At 54.8% G+C, this 20015-nt stretch overlaps 1 protein-coding gene across 1 annotated transcript in view; it reads right to left on the reverse strand.

The window, feature by feature from the left end:
• Window positions 1–9843: 9843 nt before the first annotated feature.
• FARS2 (phenylalanyl-tRNA synthetase 2, mitochondrial) overlaps window positions 9844–20015 on the reverse strand; it is a 281140-nt gene continuing 270968 nt past the window's right edge. The window contains exon 7 of the mRNA XM_072945735.1: window positions 9844–10651. Coding sequence (XP_072801836.1) covers window positions 10555–10651 — 97 coding nt within the window. The 3' untranslated portion in view covers window positions 9844–10554. The remainder of the gene's footprint in view (window positions 10652–20015) is intronic.

A 20015-nucleotide genomic window follows, 5' to 3' on the forward strand; every position in this document is an offset into this window, starting at 1 on the left:
CTCCTGCCCGCGTCCCCGCTGAGCTGCCGAAAACCAGCCCGTAGTTTACTGAGGTGCAGCGGGTACGGCGCAAATGCAGTCTGTGCACCTGAGCCATTTGGAGACGACCGACCCCATGAAAGAGCAGCGACAAATTCAACAAGAGACAGAACTCATCATGGAGGAAACTGAGCTACGCGTGTCAGCAGAACAGAACGTTCTCAAGCCGTCTGTGTGGTATCCTCAGAGAGACACTGAAGGGAAGGTATCTGTGTATCAAACAGAAAAAGATGGTCACGACCAAGAGCTGGCAATTACAAAAAGAGCCAATGAGAGAGCTTAGAACTGAGAAGGACGATTATGCAAAACTCATGCTGACTATGGCGTGGAGAATGAACGCGAGGAGGCAGGATGCATCCATTCTAGGTAAGAGATGAGCACGGAGACAGAGGGGAGCGGGAGGGGCAGATGGATTCAAAATGTGCTGTAATGCAGAGCCTGAAGGACTTTCTAACTTGCCAGGGGCTTGGACGTGAGGATGAAGGAGAGGGCACCTGCAGGGATGTCTAGAATGAACATGGAACTGCTTTGAGTGAAGAATACTCCGAGACTGCAATCCCTCTCCCCTGCACAAAAGCCCCCTTGCCCTCTGTGAGCATGAAGATGAGGAGACCACGGCCATTGCACCGTCCCCTAAATGCACCTTCTGAAGCTTTCTCTTCCGCATGCCCTTGACCCAGAGGGCTTGAAAACAACGGGCGGGACCTGCATCCAGCCTGGAGTGTGGCCATCACGCTGGTCATCCCTGGTGCCCTCAGGGAGGGTCCTGGCTGTTGAGGGAGAGAAACGTGACTGTTGCAAGCTGGGTGCCCTTAAAGTCAGGCTCTGAGATGGAGTGGTTCGCGCAGAACGTTGATTAAGGAGTCAGCACCTGGGGAAGGGAAGGGAGGAGGGAGGAGCGGATCGAGAGAGAAAATGAGTCAAACCCAGTGGCAGCCTTGGCCAACCCCAGGGGAGGCTCTTCAGAGTTGCCGTATTGGGTCACGATGCCTAGAATGTCCACTAAGGTGCTCGTCTGTCTCATGTGATTCCAGTGACTAGTTGTTACTGAAGAGAAGAAAAGAGATGACCAAAGAGGCAAACCCCAAACCCCCAAGGCTGTGCCCCTCAATTCCAAGCAGAGGAAGCAGGGATCTCTTGTTTAGCTGGGACATCCTGGTTGCCTTCTGTTCTGCCATCCACCCGTGTCCTTACAAATAGAATCTGATTTTGTTCATCCTCATCCAAGTTAACAAGTCCTGTGTGGGGAAATCTAGGCTATTGCCCCAATCAGAGGCAAGAGTTCATGGCCTGGGCCGAACGTGATGGAATGATCTCGGCCCGCAAGTGACTGGTTTAGGCTTGGGCGTGGGGTACGATTTTGGCCAATGGACCTAAGCAGGAAATCTGCTGATGAGGCTTTTGGACTTGGAGTCTGTGTATTGTTCCTAAAACCAAAGCAATCATCTTGGGTCCATCAGGTGAGCAGTCGATGAGGAAAAGCCAGCACATTTAGGATGGCAGAGTAGAAAGCTGGAAATAACGTGGGTCTTTGAGACATCGGTGAGCTGGTGAATTAACCAGCCCTGGAGTTGCCGTCCCTCGGTGATAATAAACCACTCAGTTGTTTGGATCATGGTGAATTAGGGTTTCTGTTACTTGCAACCAGATGCATCTCAACAGAGTCAGCTGATGCTGTGTTGCAGGTTCCATCCAGCAGAGCACAGATGAGCTTCTGGCTCCCTCAGCCCCTTGCTTAGTGGCTCCGTTGATTTTGGGGCTAGACTCTTAGCTTACACCCTCCACCCCGGTCTGTAATGAACTCCTTCCCATTGCTGTCACTCATCATTCCGCTCATTCAGCCCCCAGCCTGCTAGAGGGCGTCTCCGCTGGGTTGCAGCACAGCAAATCCTCGGGGTACCCAGCTGCCCATTCCTGTGGTCGCAAGCAGGAGAAAGATGCTGAGAACCACAAGTCCTGACAGTGCTCCGTAAAGGGCTGGTGCATGTGTCCTTGGGTTCCCGTATGTGAGTAACGGGAAGGAAAAGGATATAAGCTCGTTTTTTCCTAACAATGATTAATTCGCACGAGGTCACATTTTACATCATTTTTAGTTAACTTTCATTGAGTTCATGTTCAAAATGGAAAAAAGGATTTATTAACATAAGCCATGAGGACCCCAGGTATAACAGCATGGGGTATTTAAACAGGATAGAAAATTAGAAATGTTTTCCTTCTGTTCTGATGCATGGCGGGGTTTTGTGAATTCCTAGCTTTTCTCAAACACATCCCCTTTGCAGGTGATGAGAAGAAATAGGCTTGAAAGCCGTTAACTCCTCCAGGAAGCCTTTCCCAAGACCCCTCGCCCCTGAGGGGCCCCGCCGCAGTCGCTGGTGAGGACTCCCTCCCTGTGAACACTCTGCAGACCTCTGTCTCACAACCGCCACATTCTCTTCACATTGTTTACTTTTTTTATTTCCTCCACAATCTTGTGAGACGTTTGAGGGTAAAACCTCGTCTTATTTATTTCTATTATCGTATTATTTAGCTATTTTATTTTGGTGTGGTGGGGGAAGTAACTGGGTTTTATTGAGTTTTTAGAGGAGGTGCTGGGGATTGAACCCAGGACCTTGTGATGCTAAGCACGTGCTCAACCACTTGAGCTACACTCTCCCCCTTACTTCTGTGCCTTCTGGCAGGACACGTGGCATACAGCTCAGTGTAAGTGTATGAATGAATGAAAGCCGAGAAAATTTTTCCTGGGCTTTACTTTAATTCAACAAAGGATGAATATGTCTATCTTGCCTTGCATAAAATGAAAATGAAAAAGAAAAGCCCTTCCATAGCAGTATCAAAGGGCCGCAGGGTCTGCTGCACATGCGCAGTGGCCGGTGGGACACAGCTGGTGGCCGTTCTCTTAAATGTGGACTTGGGACACGTGCGGGAACATGCCTAGGAATATAGTAACAGGGTCTTAACGCGGGCCCGGTGGCGCATCTGGCTCATCTGGGGGCTGCCAGAGACAGTTTGCACCTGTGTTTTGGCCTTTCAGATGGTCCCCAAATTAAGCAAAAGCATGTTTCTTGGCTGGGCTGAGACTGACTCTTTGGATCTCTGTCCACCTAACTCATAAGCCTTCCAGCACTCCTCCTTCACTTCTCGACAAGCCCAGCGGACGGAATGTCATCCCACAAGATCTTGCTAAGCATGTCGATGTCCCAGATACACGACAAGTCCCGTTGAGGGGTGACACACCCTCCTTGGCTGCCCCACTGTGTCCTTCCTCACTGCCCGCCAGCCATCTAACTCACTGTCCTCGTGCCAGCCCCTCTGTAGAATGATCATGCCTGACCCCACCTGGCAAACCAGCATGAAATGAATTACAGGGAAAAGCAATAGTCTTCTCAATTTTCAAGAGGAGGCTTCATAGCTGGGAAAGGCTGAGGCTGAAACTCCCCTTGCTTAGATTGGCCTCCCTGTTGAAATTTGTAAGTGCTTGTGTGACTGATTTCTAAAAGAATCCAATATTCAGATTCCGAAAGGTAGAGTCAAACACTATTTTTACCACAATAGGATGCTTCTATTTTCAAAGGAATTGTCCCCTTAGCACTCCTATAAATCGATAAGAATAAAACTGGTAACCAAACAGAAAAATAAACATAAGGTTTGATACAGCATTTCCTTTGAACATTGATCTAAATGGCCAACAACATAGAAAAATACGCCCAATGTCATCAGTCATCATGCAAATACAGATTAAAACCATAATCTACGACCAGTAGGTACCCACTAGCACGGCTTAAGTGAAAAACACAGCACATAGTAAGTGTTGGCAAGAACATGGAGCAGCTGGAACTCCCACTCACTCGTGAGCAGGAGGGCTGGTACGACCACTACAGACATCTGTTTGGCAGTGTTTATAGAGCTGAATGCACACATAACCTCCGACTCAGAGATTCTACCCAACAGAAGAGCACATACGCATCCACCGACATGCATTTACTGGGATGGGCCTCTCGGCACCGTTTGCTGTAAAATAAACCTGGTCATTAAACAAACGCCAGTCAACGGCTGAATGGATGAACAGTGACGCATCCACATAACGGGATTCTCTGCAGCAATGAGAACGAACCTGCAACCACACGTAACAACATGGATGAAATGGACCAACACAAGGTTAAGCAAAAGAAGACAGACACAAAAGAGTATATGCTATATGAATCCCTCTAAAGAAAGAAAAAGCTGGCAAAATTAACCAGTTGTCTTAGAAGTCAGGATAGTGGCTGTCCTGACGGGGTGGGTGACCGGAGGGGCCGTGGGGAGGGGGCTGCCTAGGTGTGTTCAGTTTGTGATTCGTGCACTTTTCAGGATGTGTATTACACTTTAATAACAAACTTGTTTTGAGTATGATTCAATGTATAAGATTCCCATGCCGCATGGAACTTTCTAGAAACATATTTGCCATCCGGAGTGAAATGCACCCCCTATGTTTAACTGGGTTTGAGTATTTTCCCTCCCACCCTATCTTTACTTGTTCACAATCTGCAAGGACAGGGAACTGAGCTAGGATGTAGGGGCACGTCTCCCCAGGTGGCCCTGGATTGTGTGTGTCTGGTGTTATCCTCCAGCTGCCCCACGGCCACGTCCTCAGCTGAGTGTTACATTCTCCTTCCTCTCCACTCCACCGCTTCCTCAATGCCCAGTGGACCAGAGGATTCTTCAGAGGACACAGTGCTGGGCTGCCGAGGACTCCTTACTCCTGTAGCTCAGTCGCGGAATGAGCTCTGAGACTGGGTGCCTGTTCTTTAGGAAGCGAGCGTCTATTACTTGCAAATTCATGTACTCCCTAATTTATGCCCATTTAACAGAGGATGAAACTGAGAAACATCACCCAAAAGGCTGCATCCCTGGGAAGTGATGAGCTGGCGCCAGGGTCCGGCTGGCCTCCGGCACTGTGCCATCCTGCCTGGTGTTTCCCAGAGAAGCTTCGCTCGGCAACTTTAACTTTCCCTGAGTGGCTGCCTTCCTTCTGATCAGTCATCCCTGACCCGCCATCAGTGGGGAGCTCTGCTGTCACCTCCTCCATCTCAGGGCCTGGGGACAATCTATCACCTGCTAGAGGCTCTGGCTCTCCCCAGATCCCAGTGGGGCCTGAGAGAGTGTCACCAGACTCTGAGCCTGCCTGTTCTCTCTCTGTAGGAGAGAGAGGAAGCCCCAGAGCTTTGCCAGCTTCTCTGCGGCAGGCGGAGCGTGGAAGCCATTCCTGATCAGTACCTGGGGAGCGTCTGCTCCGGGTGCCCGGCCCCCGCAGATGCTGTCAGGCTGCCCCGTTTACAGACAATGACTGGCCGCCCAAATTCCCCCCAGGCAGCCTGACTGCATCCCTCACATCGCAGCCCAGCTGTTCAGACACCGCCACTCATGATCACACCAGCTTACCTCTGCAGACGTGAAGCCGCTCTGCTATGTGCTGGAGAAGGCACAGTGCTACTCGGTGATGTGATCACAGCTCAGCTTTGAGAAATGAGCTGCTGGTCCTGAGCTCAGCCCACAGCCTTTTCTTCGGCCTCAAGTTGGAATTTTCCCCAGATCTGCTCGTCCAGAATCAGGGCAGCAAACTGACCTCCCCTCAGTGCCCAGGAGTTCCAGGAGTCCTGGAAACAGTAAAGACAGCTTCGAGCTAAATCAGCATGTCCGAGGAGCACTCGGACACCCACGAACTCTGTGTCCAGGGTCTCCTGGCTCCGGCCTTTGGCCAGCCTCCCGTGACCATTTTCTGCACTTGATGTCAGCCTCATCCTTGGGAGAGAAACTACTGCGGGATCCCAGCAGGGGTCACAGAGTCTCAGTTCAGGCAGCCAGCACCATAGAGACCATCTACTGTTCTTTTTAACCAGCGAGGAAAGAAGCCCAGAGAAGCTCAGCAACGTGCCCGAGGTCACACAGCCATGGGTGGAAGGGGTTTGAAGAGAATGCAGGCCTCCAGATTCGATGACCCCATACAGGGCACTCCAGGCTGGTTTCTCCGAAAGGAAGGGACCCCTCTAGCCCCACATGGGTTCAGGTGGCTGCTTCAGGAATGTCTGGAGTTGCTCTCTTTCCATTGGGAGACTAGGGAGATTTGCGAGGGACTCACCAGCGATGGTGGCTCCAAAGGAGAGCCGGCCCCAGGGCTCAGGTGGCACCCAAGACACGGGCAGAAACCCAGTTTCTGCTGGGCAGCAGGAGGGAGCACTTCTGAACCGTGTCCTGCAGAGTGGCACTGAAGTCAGTGGCCGGCTGCCCTCGGGATCCGGCTGTCCAGTTTTTCTCAGGAGGGCAGGAAACGCAGCTCCCGGGCCACTGTGATGCTCAGGGCAGCGCCGTGCGGGTAGTTCCTGCATCACTTGAAACCCAAAGTCCATCACCCTCCTGAGTGGGTGAGGGGGCACCGTGCAGCCTCCGTGGTCACTTCCAATATTCAAGGATGGCCAGAGTGGGGCCGCCCCCGGTTCGATGGCTGAGTCCAAGCTGGCGCCTCTGCAGTCCCTGCTCTCCCCACGTCGGCCCCACGCAGGGCCCACAGACCACTGCCCTCGGCTGTCATCTCTCTGTTCTCCAGAGTTTCTCACTACGAGGACTCTTTTGGAGGCAGAAAACGGGTTTCTTTTCAATCACAACGTCGAGCTGGGCCTGCAGCAAAGAGCCCTTGGCGTCTGGGGGCTTCCCTGCGAGGCAGCGGGAAGAGGGATCCGGCGGGGCAGGTATGGGATTGAGGGTTCCCGGTTCGGCAAGTCTGCACCTGCTCCTCAGCATCATGGTCCCCTTCCTGAATATGCCCCAGAGCCTCGCCTGCCCTCTGGCAGCCCAGGGGACCCCCTGCTGCTCCAGTCTTAGCTTTTCCTCCTCTCCCTTCGCATCAGACTTCCCAGGGACCTGCCTGCGAGGTGAGTCAGCCAGTATGTAGGGCAATAATGGGGTGAGAAGAGTTTCTCGTAGTTCGCCCTCTCAGATGCCATCCCAGAACGGCCACCCACGTGCCCTGGCCAGGCCTCGCCTCTCTGGCCTCTGTTTCCACACCTGAGGCCCCAGGTCTTTTTAAGCAAGAGCAATCGTGCCTCCCGGGAGGATGGCGCTACTATTTTCAAATGTCCTCGTCCTGTTAGGTTCATGCTTTGAATTGGACAGAACGGCCTGAGCCTCATCCTCACTGCCCGTCTCCCAGTCCTGTGTCCTTGGCTTATTGGGGGCGATAACGATGCCAACCTCATGGCTTGTCTGACGGACAGAGGGAGCTGAAGCCCAGGAGGTGCTCGGCCCAGCGCGGCCCCAGCAGACGGAACAAGTGTCCACGCCCGTCCCCCTCCGGTGAAGCACCTTCTAGCGTCAAAATGACAGGCGCAAAACGGGGAGCCCAAGCCAGTGTGTATGAGGTGGGAAACCCCGTGAAAAAGACGACAGGACCCCCAGGCAGGACCACTAACCTCCTGCCAGCTCCATTCGGTTCCCTGGCCCAGCGTCATTATTTTGCTTTTTAAAGGCTTACTTCTAGGAAAGCAGAACTTACCCCTAAGAGTCTATTGGTTCCCCGAGCTAACTCCTGATTGGTCCATTTCCCTCACTCCTGATTGGCCCATTTCTCTCACTCTTGATTGGTCCATTTCCCTCACTCCTGATTGGTCTATTTCTACAAAGCTTGTTCCTGGTTGGTCAACTTCTGTTGTACTTTATTTGCATATGATGTTGCAAAGTGTAAAACTGGCAGCCTATAAAAGGCCTGTGTAAACCTACAGCCGGGGTTCAGAGCTTAAAGTGTTAGGTCCTCTGGGCCTGCTGGTGTAATAAACCCGAGTTCTCCAACTCTCCGAGTGCTGCTTGGTCTCTTGCCTGGATCCAGGTTGCTGCCACCACTGAGCCATGATACCGAGCTGTATGTAACACATTTTGCTGCAACATGTAGAGTCAGGGTGGTGTTTAGACCGAGCATGATGGGAACCGTGGACCCCACTGTGGACCCTCCCCACTGCGGCCGCCTCCTTGGCATCCTGTATACAGCGTGGTGTCCCCAGCTCTTCTTTGGTGGGTTTGGAAGATACAGAGTGAGGACTTCTCATTGCTCACGTTGTCCTGACTGCACGGAGGAATTCCAGTAAAAAACCTCTGTGTCCGACATTCCTGAGTTTGCCCTAATGGTTTACCTTATAGGTGAACAAGTTAAGGCCCAGAGAGGTTAAGTGACAACCCGGGGTCACACAGCCTATTTTCTCCCCACCCACAGCTCCGTGCCCTGAGGTGCTGCCCCTTCCGATGGCCTAGGGTTTGATCTCAGATATCCTGACTCGCCCACTCACAGGTTCTGGAGAGAGAGCTCAGGCCCTTGAAGTCCAGGACCCTCCGGGGGCAGAAGGCCCCCAGGAGCCCTGCCTGCTGCAGGCTGCCCCAGTCAGGCTTTGTCCCTGTTGCCCACACAGCTCTGGTTGTCCAGTGGCTGCTGCTCTGCTCAGGAAAACAGGCCTCCCGGTCAACTCCACCCAGTAGGCCTGCGGTCAGGGAGACAGGGCCACCAACAGAGCAGGGAGGACCAGGGACTCAGGTCTTCCAGGGTGGCACACAGCCCTGTGAGGGATCACCCAAACCGCAGGGACGAGGAGCCCAGGAAGCTGTCCCTGCAGCGAGCAAAGCCTGACCTTCCCCCCTCCCCTCCGTGGGGCCAGAGCACAGCCAGCCGCCCTCACCCACGGTTGCAGCAGCCGTGCTGACTTCACCCGCGACTCCAGCTCCGGGTGCCGGGGCGGGACAGGGCACAGCGTCTAGGCATCCGCAGAGCACGAGCCCCAGCGGAGCCCCGGGGGAAGGGAGCGTGTGTGCACAGGCACCTGGCCTTCCCCCTCGTTCACCAGCCCCCCTTCGGCGGCTCCTTGCCACGTCCCAGCCCCGGGGCAGGAAGGCGAGTGGGCAGCAAACTTGGGAGAAGGCTCAAAGCTGGTCAAAGAGGGAGCGGGCTGGGGATGCTTGTGACCATGCGGAGGGTGTTTAGGGTCCAATCCCGTTTTGGGAAACAAATATTTTCAGGACTCAAGTGAAGCCATGCATGTGAACCAGCTCAGAGGAATTCCCACGATAAACTCGGGAACCGGTCACACCCTTCAAACGGGGGCTGACAGTGCCCTCCTCGGTGTCAGCCCTGGATCCAGGGCCTCCAGCCAGTGTCCCCTCTCCCCGGACTGTGCCTGACACCTAAGATGTGCTCAAAAATCAGCTGTTATGATGACCACGGGGCCCAGACATCCCAGTGAACCCACATGTGGGGAAACTGGGGACTGTGACTGTGGCCACCAAACCAGAGGTCACGTTTGGACCAGAGCGCCCCGGCCGAGGCTCGGGCCTTGTCGAGCGGATGTCACTGCAGGCCCCGTTGTGTGTCCCGACTGACCCTGTCACTCAGCTCCCCATCATCGCTGGGGGGCGGGGCTAGATGGGCCCCAGCGGGGAGTCCCCCCGACCCAGGCTGCCGTCACCACGAGCCCTTGGAGTCACCCTAAAGCCTGCTTCACTGCCCAGCGCCCTGCAGCTCAGCCCCACCCTCAGCCACCTCAGCAGCTACACTGAACTCTCTTCCGGTTTTTAATTAATTTATTTATTTTTCTTTTTTCTGCTCCCTCTGAGTGGCAAGTGCTCTAACAATGATGTGAGGCTGGAATGAGGCCTTAGTTTCAATAGTCACTTAAAAGCAATTGCCAGGGAAAGACCTCATTTTCCCATTAAGCGCTGTGGAGCCGGGACCTCGGGCGGTCCTGCTCCCCCTTCCCCCGCCCCTTCTCCACCTCTAACCACCCCCCTCCCAGCAGCGCATTGTAACTGCACCTCCTGTCCTGAAAGTACGCCCTGGGTGGATAAATGGTTCTGCTTGGCTAATAAGCAGCCTCGAGGCAGGCTGCTCACACCGAGGCAACCAGGCTGCTCACTCCGAGGCAACCAGGCTGGAGGGGCTCCCCGACAGACAGGCGGGGTCTCGGGAGCGCAGAGCAGGTGGCTAATCGCCTTAGCAGCTCTCGGGGCTGGGGGACCAGTGGGCACACAGGCGGGCTCCCGGGAGGCCCCCCTTGACGGTGGGACGTGGCTGGCGTCAGGAAGGCCTCTTAGGTTCCCTGGGCTTCCACACGACAAAGGTCTGGAAGAGGACACGCCTTCCGAGGCCCTCCCCCGGGGAAGCTGTGGTCGGCAGGTCAGATGCGGAGACACGCGACAGACACTGACAGACGTGCTGGTTGACTTGAAAAACTGGTGGTGTGTCTGTTACCGAGGGCGAGTTTGTGTGCCCGTGGCACCATGAGGCCAAAACCGAAACATCCGAGTGTGGAGCAGAGAAAGTCTCACTGCAGGGCCGAGCAAGGAGGACGGGGTGGCCCATGCCCGAGACCACCCCGAGCTCCCTGAAAGGTTTCAGCAAAGCAGAGTGAAAAGCAGATGAGGGAGGTGGGGACTGCAGGGTCCGGGATCAGCTTGTGCACAGTCCTCTGACCGGTTCATGTTGAGATAACAGAGCAGTCAACACTGTCAGCCCCTGGGCGCTGGAGCGTCTGGGGGCCACATGCTCTCCATCATCAAATAGTGCATTCCTTCCCTTTGGTGGTGGTTTTCAGCATCTGAAAAACTTAGGAAATATGTATGAGACACTATTATCTGGGTGCTTCAGAGAGGAGCTGCAGCAGGGGATACGGGGAGGGGTCTGACCCTGGAAGGCCCCCCAGGGTCCTCTGGGTCACAAGTCTTTCTCTCCAAATTGGGATGGGGGTCTGGCTGCCTCCTTCCCGCTTCAGTGAAGGCTTTGGGCTGCCTACGGCAAAATCAGAGGCTCGAGAAGGTGGTCTTGTTCCTCCCTGGCTTCCCAAAGCCTGACCGCCGACCCCTCGCTGCCTCCCAGCCACAAACCCGCCCCCGGCTTCTACAAGCGCGGGCCAGCTCTCAGCTGTCAGCCACCCTCCCGGCAGCAGCTATCTGTGATACCCTCTGCCCCGGGATGCTTGCTCTTTCAGAGCCTCCAATTATTATTATTAGAAATAAGAGCTGAATGCGCGGAGCCCGACAGTACGTGACACACACTCCCCCACCCCAGGCTCGATTCCATCCCGTCTTCTCGGCAACCGTGTGTGGGACCACCACAGCCCCGCGTGCAGAGGAAGGGCTGAGGCCCGGAGGTCCAGTCACATCCCCCGGGGTCACACAGCCGAGCTCCGAGGATGTGAACCAGACTCTCTCGGCCTGCGGCCCTGAGAGGCCCCCGGTCATTCTCTTTTCATTCATGCCCAGTATTGGTAAACTAATTTCAAGCGTGCACCCCGGTATGATTTATACATTCCATAAATGTGCTCCAGAGCTAACGAGAGTGTCACGAGGCAGACAAAAAGGCTGGAGCTTTAAGGGGGAGCACTGACTCCAGCTCGATTCCTGATGCTTTTCCCCCCGCACGGAAGCAGTTTCTGAGCCCAGCTCTGCCTCTGCAGAGCCACGTGGCCCAGGGAGTGACCTCGCTCCTCAGAGCCTCCGTCCCCTCCCTAAGATGAGGGAGACAGCCAGCCCTCCACGCAGAGGTGATGCGGCGATGCCCACGGGGAGGGCACAGTGTGCGCGAGGCTCACAGTGGGCGCTCTGAACTCTGACCCACCGAGCTGGGGAAGCACGTAAGTGGCCTGGGTGTCTGAAGGTCAGTTCTGAGGATGAGTCTAAATGGGGAGGAGATGGCGCAGGAGCCAAGGCCCCCAGGCCCCCTTGGCTCGGGGCACTTGCCCCCACCAGTGAGGTGGGTCTCCCACGGGGAAGTGGCAGGCATCACTCTGGGTCAAACTCCTCCAGCAGAAACACACACACACACACACACACACACACGTCATTTTGGTTTAACCCTTCCTTTGGCATCTTCCTCGTTTTACTCAAGTGCCTGCAAGTCCCCTTGACAACTCAGAAAGCAGACTAGAGCCAGAAAGACGATGCGAGAGCAGCAGACATTTATCTGGGGCCTGCACAGCCCCGTGGACGTGAGACGTGCCCTCCCTCCGAGTCCAGGCCATTCTGCATGACCCACACCAGGCTCGCGCCCCACCAGAGGGACGGGACAGCTCCTCGGCCGCAGGCTGCGGCCCCGAGGGGTCGGAGCTTGCTCTCCCTCCTGCGAGGCCGCCCCATCCTCCCCAAGGAGCAGTGCTGGGGGTCAGGGCTGTTCACCAGCCAGGCTGGAGACACAAAGCCCTGCTGAGGCTCTGACCCCACGTGTCATGCACGGGGACCTCACGGACTGGGACAGAGCATTTCAGGACCGAAGTGCAGGGCCAGGCAGTCACAGGACGGCCTCCCCTGGAAGAGCTGCTTTCAGACCACCACCAAATCAAACCCATGTTTCAGCTGGGAGGGCAGTGGTGTGTGGTGGTGGGTACGGGATACGGGAGAAGCAGCCACAGGCGGGGAGGCGACACTGCTTCTTCCTGGAGGGGGGCAGCTCACTGCCCGCAACCCAGAGCTCTGTTCTCTCAAACATCCCTGCCCCAGGGCATTCTGCATCGGAGCTTCGTGTGCAAGATTAGATCCCACCGCGGCTGCAGAAGGCACGCTGACGGAGTGCCCCGTGGGCCTCCAGGACGCCTCCCGGGTCAAAGCCCGGATTGCAGAGACCTTGGGGGTGGGTGCTGCAAGAGCGCCCCTGATTGCCCCTGCTCCCTGCTAGTCACCTGCAGTGCCATTTGTCCGATCTTCCTTGCCCACCCAACCCCACGCCCAGAAGAGAAGGGCTTCTAGCCCCCATCGCCCTCCTTCCAGAGCGTTTAGCACGAAGTTGCATAAGCTTTCCCTCCCCCGCCGGCTCCGCTCCAGCCACTGGGAGGACAGGAGGAATTCATTTGCAGAGGACAAGCTGAAACCTCTGGTGGAAAACAAATGCATGTACCACAGTAAATGGGAGCAGCTTTTAAAAAAAAAAAAAAGCACAAAATCCACTGGGGACCCGTTGCCATAGGAACTGGCGTTACAGCCTGCTTCCGATAATTAATGGAGGGTTTCGCTATTACAGTGTTCTGGAAACTTCGCCTTCCCCCGCGCTGCACTGCAGAATGCGGCATCTTCTCCCCATTCATAAATATTTCATCACCACCGGCTGCTGCGTTTCATCACCGCGGACAAGGCAGAGCCTGACCGCCAAGTTCCCGCTGTCCTGCAGGAGAGCAGCTTCGACTTCTCCTCCCTCCTCCTGGTCTCCATTTACCTGCCCTGTCGCTCTCTATGCCCCATATCTAGAAGGGTGCCTTTCCTGCGCCCCCTTCCCCCCGGTTTGCAGGTCCCGCATCTTCGTCCTGGGTCCCGTCTTCCTTCCTCACAGTTCCTGAGTTCCCCGTGCAGCACCTGGCAGCCCAGGCCCTGCCACCTCTGTCTTCGCTCTGTGGGCGCCCTGGGCGCATCTGGGCCCTGGGATTCTGGCCCTGCCGTGAGCCGGCCGAGCATCAGTTCCCTACCATTAAGCGGAGATGCCGCCTGCTCCGCGGGGCTGGAGAGATGGTGAGGCCCCCGCCCGTGCCGCCCCCTGGAGGTGCTCAGGTGTCGGTGCTGGTGGCTGCTGGCGCTGGTCTGTTTTCGGATTTCCTGTTTTTACCTGGATGAAATTGCATCCATGTGTTTTCTTAACTTTAGAAGAAGAGCTGGCTCCTCCCGACTCACTGGACGGCGGCAATGTGAGCTCCAAGGCCAGGGCAGGCCCGGTGGGGCCCTTCACAGGCCCAGGGGAGAAGGGCAGCTTCCTGGCCCGTGGACACTGAGCTGTCGGGCGCTGTCTGAAGGTGACGGGGGCTCCGGACTTGTCTCCCTTCTGCCTCCCGCAGGAATAGCAGCCCGGCCTGTCACTTGCCACCTGCCCCAGCCGGTGCAGCCTCTAGCTTTGACCAGAAGGCCAGCACCCTTCAAATGCCACTGCCCGCGCCTGCTCTGGGTAAGGGCGGCCCCCCTTCGTAGGCTTCCCCCAGTCGGCAGGGAAGCGGGGTGACGCCCGGGAAGCCACGTGTCACAGGCAATCCTGAACATCTCTCCCAAAGGCCTGCCTTCCTCCACGCTGCCCTCAAGGGCCCAAGGCCCAGGCGGATGCACGTGACGGACCCAGAGGCCACGGCCTGGAAGGACTGAGGACAGAAAAGCAGGAAGACCGAATCCTGACATGAAGTCCCAGGAAAGAGTTCAGGGAAGAGGGACAAGGCCAGGAGGGCTGGAAATGGTGAGGCTTCTGGGCGCGGCGGGGAACCAGAGCGGAGAGCAGGCGGGATGGTGTCAGTGTAGAAACCGCGTAGTGTTCTGGACTCAAGGCATCGTTACCTGCCTGACCTGCCCCTGGCCCTCTAATAGGGGGCAGGGGGTCAGTGTTCAACCAAACGCAGCTTGCAAGGAAGTCAAGACACAGGCCTGCTTGTGGTGGAGGCCCTCTGTGCCCACCCCTTACGTCACAGATGCAATTCTTCTGGGTTGTCTGAGGGGCGTCTTAGTGGCTTCCAAAATGACCAACCCTTCGATGTTACATTTAAATATATATATACTTTCAAGTTTCTCATCCGAGTTCCCTGGGAAAGGGAGCTTTGGTTTTGGTGTCTCTTTTTGCAGAGAACAATTTATTTTTAAAATCCTGGGTTCTATAAGAAGAACCCTTGGGAGAGAGCCCTGCACACTCCGACAGCCCCAGGCCGCCCAGGGACCGCCGGTGTGCAGGGAAAGATAGATGCTCAAAGGTCCCAAGGGCCACCGCTCCCCAAGACAGCAATTTATCCACAGTCTCCTCGAACTCGAGGAGCTAACAGTTTCAAGAAAACCATTTGAAGAAACAGCCAGTGTGGCAAACCTGGCAACGTTCTGGGGCTCTGTTTTTCCCTTTCCCCACTTTAACTGTTAAAATCCATCTCCGACATCGCACACACGGATGAAATCCACAGTCTCTTATCAGATCCCAAATCTGTCAGCCGATGTCTACCAGCCGCCTGCAGCCAAAAGCCTCTTAGCACATGTGTGACTTGAGCTGCAGAGGGGCTGGGACAACAGCACCGGCAGCTTTGCTCTGGCGCCCTCGTTCCCAAACATTTGCTCACTTAGAGCCTGAGAGGCAGCAGTGCCTCCGTCTCCTTCCAGCTCAGATCCACGACGCACGGTTCGAGCCTCCTCTGGCTCCCCTTGGTGCACACTCACCACCGGCCTGTGGACCAGCGGCCCAGCTCGTCCCTCTTCTGCCCGTTCACGCAAACCCAGGTGTGTGCACGTGCTGAGAGGTAGGGCCAGCAGCCTCGCCCAGGTGAGGGCCAGGTTTCCGGGTGAGCGTGTGGCCTAAGACTCAAGGGAGCAGAAATATGAGAACTTCCTCCCCCGCCTGCAGCCTTCACGACTGAACCCCGGCACTACTATGTTTGAGAACAAGAAGGCCCAAATCTGCAGCTGGCGAGCTGGAGACCCAGGAGAGCCCATGCTATGGTTCCCATCTGAGGGCAGGAGCCTGACGTCTCAGCTCAGGCAGGCAGGCAGCCAAAGCCCCACATACTCAGCCTTTGTGCTATTCAGGCCGTCGACTGATTGGACGAGGCCCACCCACACTGGGGAGATAATCTACTTTACTCAATCTACCAGTTCAAGTGCTAATCTCACCAGAAACGCCAGCACAGACACACTCAGAATAATGTTTGACCAAAGATCTGGGCACCCTACATGTAACACGAGCCTTCACACTCCAAATGTCCCACGGGCTCTTAGAACTTCGTATGTCCAGAACTGGCCTCCATACCTTCCCTTCCTCTACCCAGTCACCCAAGCACGGACCCAGACGTCATACCTCTCGCCCTTAATCCACGTCGCTCAGCCTCCCAGCCCTGCAGATTCCACCTCCCGAATGGCTCCTGAGTCCTCGCCCAGCTCTCCTCCCGCCGCGCCTGCCTGACTGTGGGCTCCATCGCGGGATGAAATTTCTGCCACTGCCCTGTGGTGTCTCCCTCCCTCCCGCCTTCCGTCCACATGGCCACCCCTTCTGTCCTGAAATGTCGTGCTCCTGCCTGCAGTCTGTGGTGCTTTCCTCGCAGGGTGAAATCCCCACTCGTGGGCCTTTCATGGAGCCCAGTCTGCCCCTCCCTGGAGGGACCTGACCTGTGACATGACTGACACTCCCCGGTGGTGGCACCTGGCAAGAGACGCAGCCTCTCACCCAAAGGAGCTGAATGTCAAGGTCCACACCAGCACCAGCCCACAGGTGTTCAGAGCTGCTTTATTCATAACTAGCAAAGCTGGAGACATCAGTACGTGAATGGATAAATGAACTATGGTCCATGTAGAAAAGGGAACATTATTCAGCACTGAAAACAGATGAGCTACCACACCATGAGAAGACATGGGGGAAAGCTCAACACATAAGACTAAGAGAAAGAAGCCAATCAGGAAAGGCTACATCCTGTGTGATTCCAACTGTGTGACATCCTGAAAAAGGTGAAACTGGAGGCAGTAAAAGGATAAGTGGTTGCCAGGTGTTGTGGGGGGGATGAGCAGGCAGAGCACAGGGGACGCTGAGGGCAGCAAAACTGCTCTGTGTGATACTGTCACAGTGGAGACATGTCATTACACACTTGTCCAGACCCACAGGATGTACAACACCCAGAGTGAAGCTGAGGTGAGCTATGGACTCTGGGTGATGATGACATGTCACTGTGGGCTCATCCACTGTAACAAATGCACACGTTGGGGGGTGCTGATGGTGGGGGAGGCTGTGCACGTGGAGGGGGCAGGGGGTATGCGTGAAATCTCTGTATCTTACTCTCAACTTTCCTGCGAACCTAAGACTGCTCTAAAAAATTTAAGTCTATTGAAAGAAAGGAAGAAGAAAGGGAAAGCAGGGAGGTTGGGAGGGAGGGAGGGTCCTGCAGGGAGCTGAAACCAAGTTTCTGAAATCCCTTTTTCCCTTTTTTGAAACTCAGTGACTCTTGGCAGCCACCAGTTTCCTAGCCCGCCTTTTGGCCCCCAGTAGCACATGGTCTGTGATCCCTGCCTCTGATTCAGTCCTGCGGATCTAAATCCCCGGAAAGCAGCTCCCTCAGGCCAGCTGCAGAGGCCTCCGGGTGTCTCTGCTCCCTCTCCTGCTGGACTCACTCCCAGAAGCAAGGCGACCCTCGGGCTCTGTGAGCAGGTGCCTGGGGCCTCCCTGTGCCCGGCTGCTCCGCAGGGACGTCTGGATCTCCAAGCCTTTGGCGAACATCACCTCCCTCTGGGGGTCAGCCTTACTGACGCTCATTTCATAGGTCCCCGCTTCTCTTTTACTTCTCTTGTCATTCCCACTGCCTCCGTCTCTTGCAAAGGGCCCTGTAAAGTCTGAGCTCAGCCCAGGGCCTGGCTCAGTCGGGACAACTTCAGAGGACAATGGCCTTGGAAGGGACTATGTAGGGGCTGGCCTGCTGGCTTATTCTTGCCTTTGACTTCAATATCCAGAGTTTAAACTTAGTTCTCTGCTATGGTCATTTTCACACGTTCTTTTCTCTTTAAGCTCCCCCCAAAGACCCGAGGAGGTGCGCACGTGTCCAGCACGGCAAGTCCTCAAGTGACAATTTCCTTCCTCCCAGGATTCTTATGGACTCTTCTTCGCAGATCAAAAATTAGTCTAGACAGTAGTCCCCATGACTGCTTCCCTGTTTTGCTTTTTCCTTTTATAGCTAATTCAAAATTTATTTGAAGATAATTCAAACAAATATTTTGAAATATTTAAGCTGTACATAATATATATAGAATAATTCCATGAACTACAGTGTATCCACCATCCAGTTAAAGAAATAAAACATTGCCCACACATCTGAAAACCCCACGGTATCAGCTCCAGGTTGCCAAGTGTACCGGCCTCCCCCACGAACGGGTGAGCGCTACTGTGGGATCAGACTTATAACCGCCTTGCTTTGTTCTCCACGGCTACTGTGCACACGTGCATTTCTACATAGGATACAACGTCACGCTCGTGTTTCATATTTATTACAAATGAATCTCAATACAGGCGTAAAAGAGGTGCCCAGCCCTTTCTGCCGTCCAGGCACCCAGGCCTGAATCGCGGAGGAAGGGGCCGCAGGGGGCGTCCGGCCTGGCGGGTCCCTGACGCCCCCACCGGCCTCTCAGCAGCTGCCTGGGTGTGTGGTTACCCGACGACCAGACGCATGCCCCACAGACCAGCACTTTGTCAAACCCTGGGGGCTCGAGAGGAGGAGCCCTGAGGACGAGCCCAGTCACACGCGCCACCTGCCTGCGCGGAAGGTCAGAGTCAGCAAATGCATCACGGAAGGTGTGACTTTGCGAATCATTCAGTCTGTGGTCCACGGGGCACACGTGTCACACCTCGGGAAGGGGTGAGCTCTGCCGCCTGTGTCTCCTTAGCCCAAAACCGCCGCTCAGGCTGTTCCTGGGTTGTGGCTGCAAACCGCAGCGTCCCCGATGCCTGACTCACACCCGCGTGCCCGGGGAGCAGCAGTGACCCACCAGGCTCCGTGAGGCTGGCTTTTAAGGCTGCAGAAAGTCAGCTGGGAGAAGGACGGTGGAGACCCAGGAGCCGCCTGCCATCAGCAGGGGTCCCATGCTCCCAGGTCTCGCGAAGCCCCGTGGAGACACACACGCATCCCTGCTTCCTCCCCGGCCACGACTGGCATCCCGTTAGGCTGCGCTGCCCTTCCCGTTGGGACGGGGGTGCTTGACACTCCACGGGCTTCATGTAATTAGACGCAGCAGAACACGCCGGTGGTGCTGTTTTATTAAAGGAGAATGGAAATATATTCACCTCTGAGAAAAGATCAAACCAAAAGTCCTACAGAGATAGGAATGAACCAGAAGGTTCACTGCGTTGTGCTGGGGGCCGATACGTCAGGTTAACCGTTCAGTTTTCTTTTAGAGCCATTTTCTTTATGCCTCCCCTTTTTGAACTGACTCTATCCAACCATCCAGCACAGAATCAGAACCATTAACCTGGAAAAGAGGAGGAAAGTGAAGGTCGCCTTGGTAACAGGCATCTTTGAGCGGCTGCAGCCCGCTGCCTGGCGGGTCTGAGCCAAGACTCCCTGAACTGCCCTGTGCTGAGTTCTCAGCATCCTGCCCTGGAGGCACCGATGGAGCATGAGAGAGACAGCGCCAACGCCCCTGTGCTCCCAGGACTGTCTCCGCCTGGTGACACTGCCCCTGCTTCTCCCTCGGGACTTCTAAATCTGCTCTGAGTGTCTGTCACAGATCTGCCTTCCCCATATTTTATCCTTAAGTCTCTGTTTACGTCATGAGAAACAATCTTTGAAATAAAACAGTGCCCTCTGACCCAGAAATTCCCTCCTGGGAATCCAGCCGAATGAACTAGTAACGCACAAGACAGAAAAGGCTGTGGTCCTGAAGATGTTCACAGCAGTGTTTTTTATCCTGGTGACAGATGGACAGCAACATGCATATAAAATCGTGGGGGGGATGATGTAACTTGTAGTATATACAAAAAAATGTATGATGACGCAGTCAACAAAACTCTAACACTACATGGCAACAGAGAAAAACACATCTCACAATGTTAAGTCTTAAAAGAATACAATTATTATACATATAGCAGGTAAAATACACACGCACAGGACCGAGGGCTAGAAGGGACATATAAAATACCGTTAGCTGTCCCCTGCTTTTCTAGTTAATAAAATGAATAGCATCCTTAACTTCTTAAAATCTAAACCAACATCGTAATTATTTAGAAAGGTTTCTTACCAGTTTAAAAAAATTTTTTTAACTAAACCTGTTATGTAGGGGGCCAAGTGAGTTAAGAAAGATTAAAAGTTGAACTTCTTCAGATTTGGAAAAAGACCTCTTTTCACGAAAACACTAAAATTGCTCTTCTTCCTACACTTATCTTCATTTCTTTGGGCAAAATGCTCATTTTTTTGTTTCTATTTGTTTTACACCGCCTCCCGCGCAACCTCTGGGTCTCCAGGTAACTATTCTCCAGTTGCCTCTCTTATTGTTACTAGGTCAGT

The sequence above is a fragment of the Vicugna pacos genome, chromosome 20, assembly GCF_048564905.1.
Source record: "Vicugna pacos chromosome 20, VicPac4, whole genome shotgun sequence".
Classification (NCBI taxonomy): Eukaryota; Metazoa; Chordata; class Mammalia; order Artiodactyla; family Camelidae; genus Vicugna; species Vicugna pacos.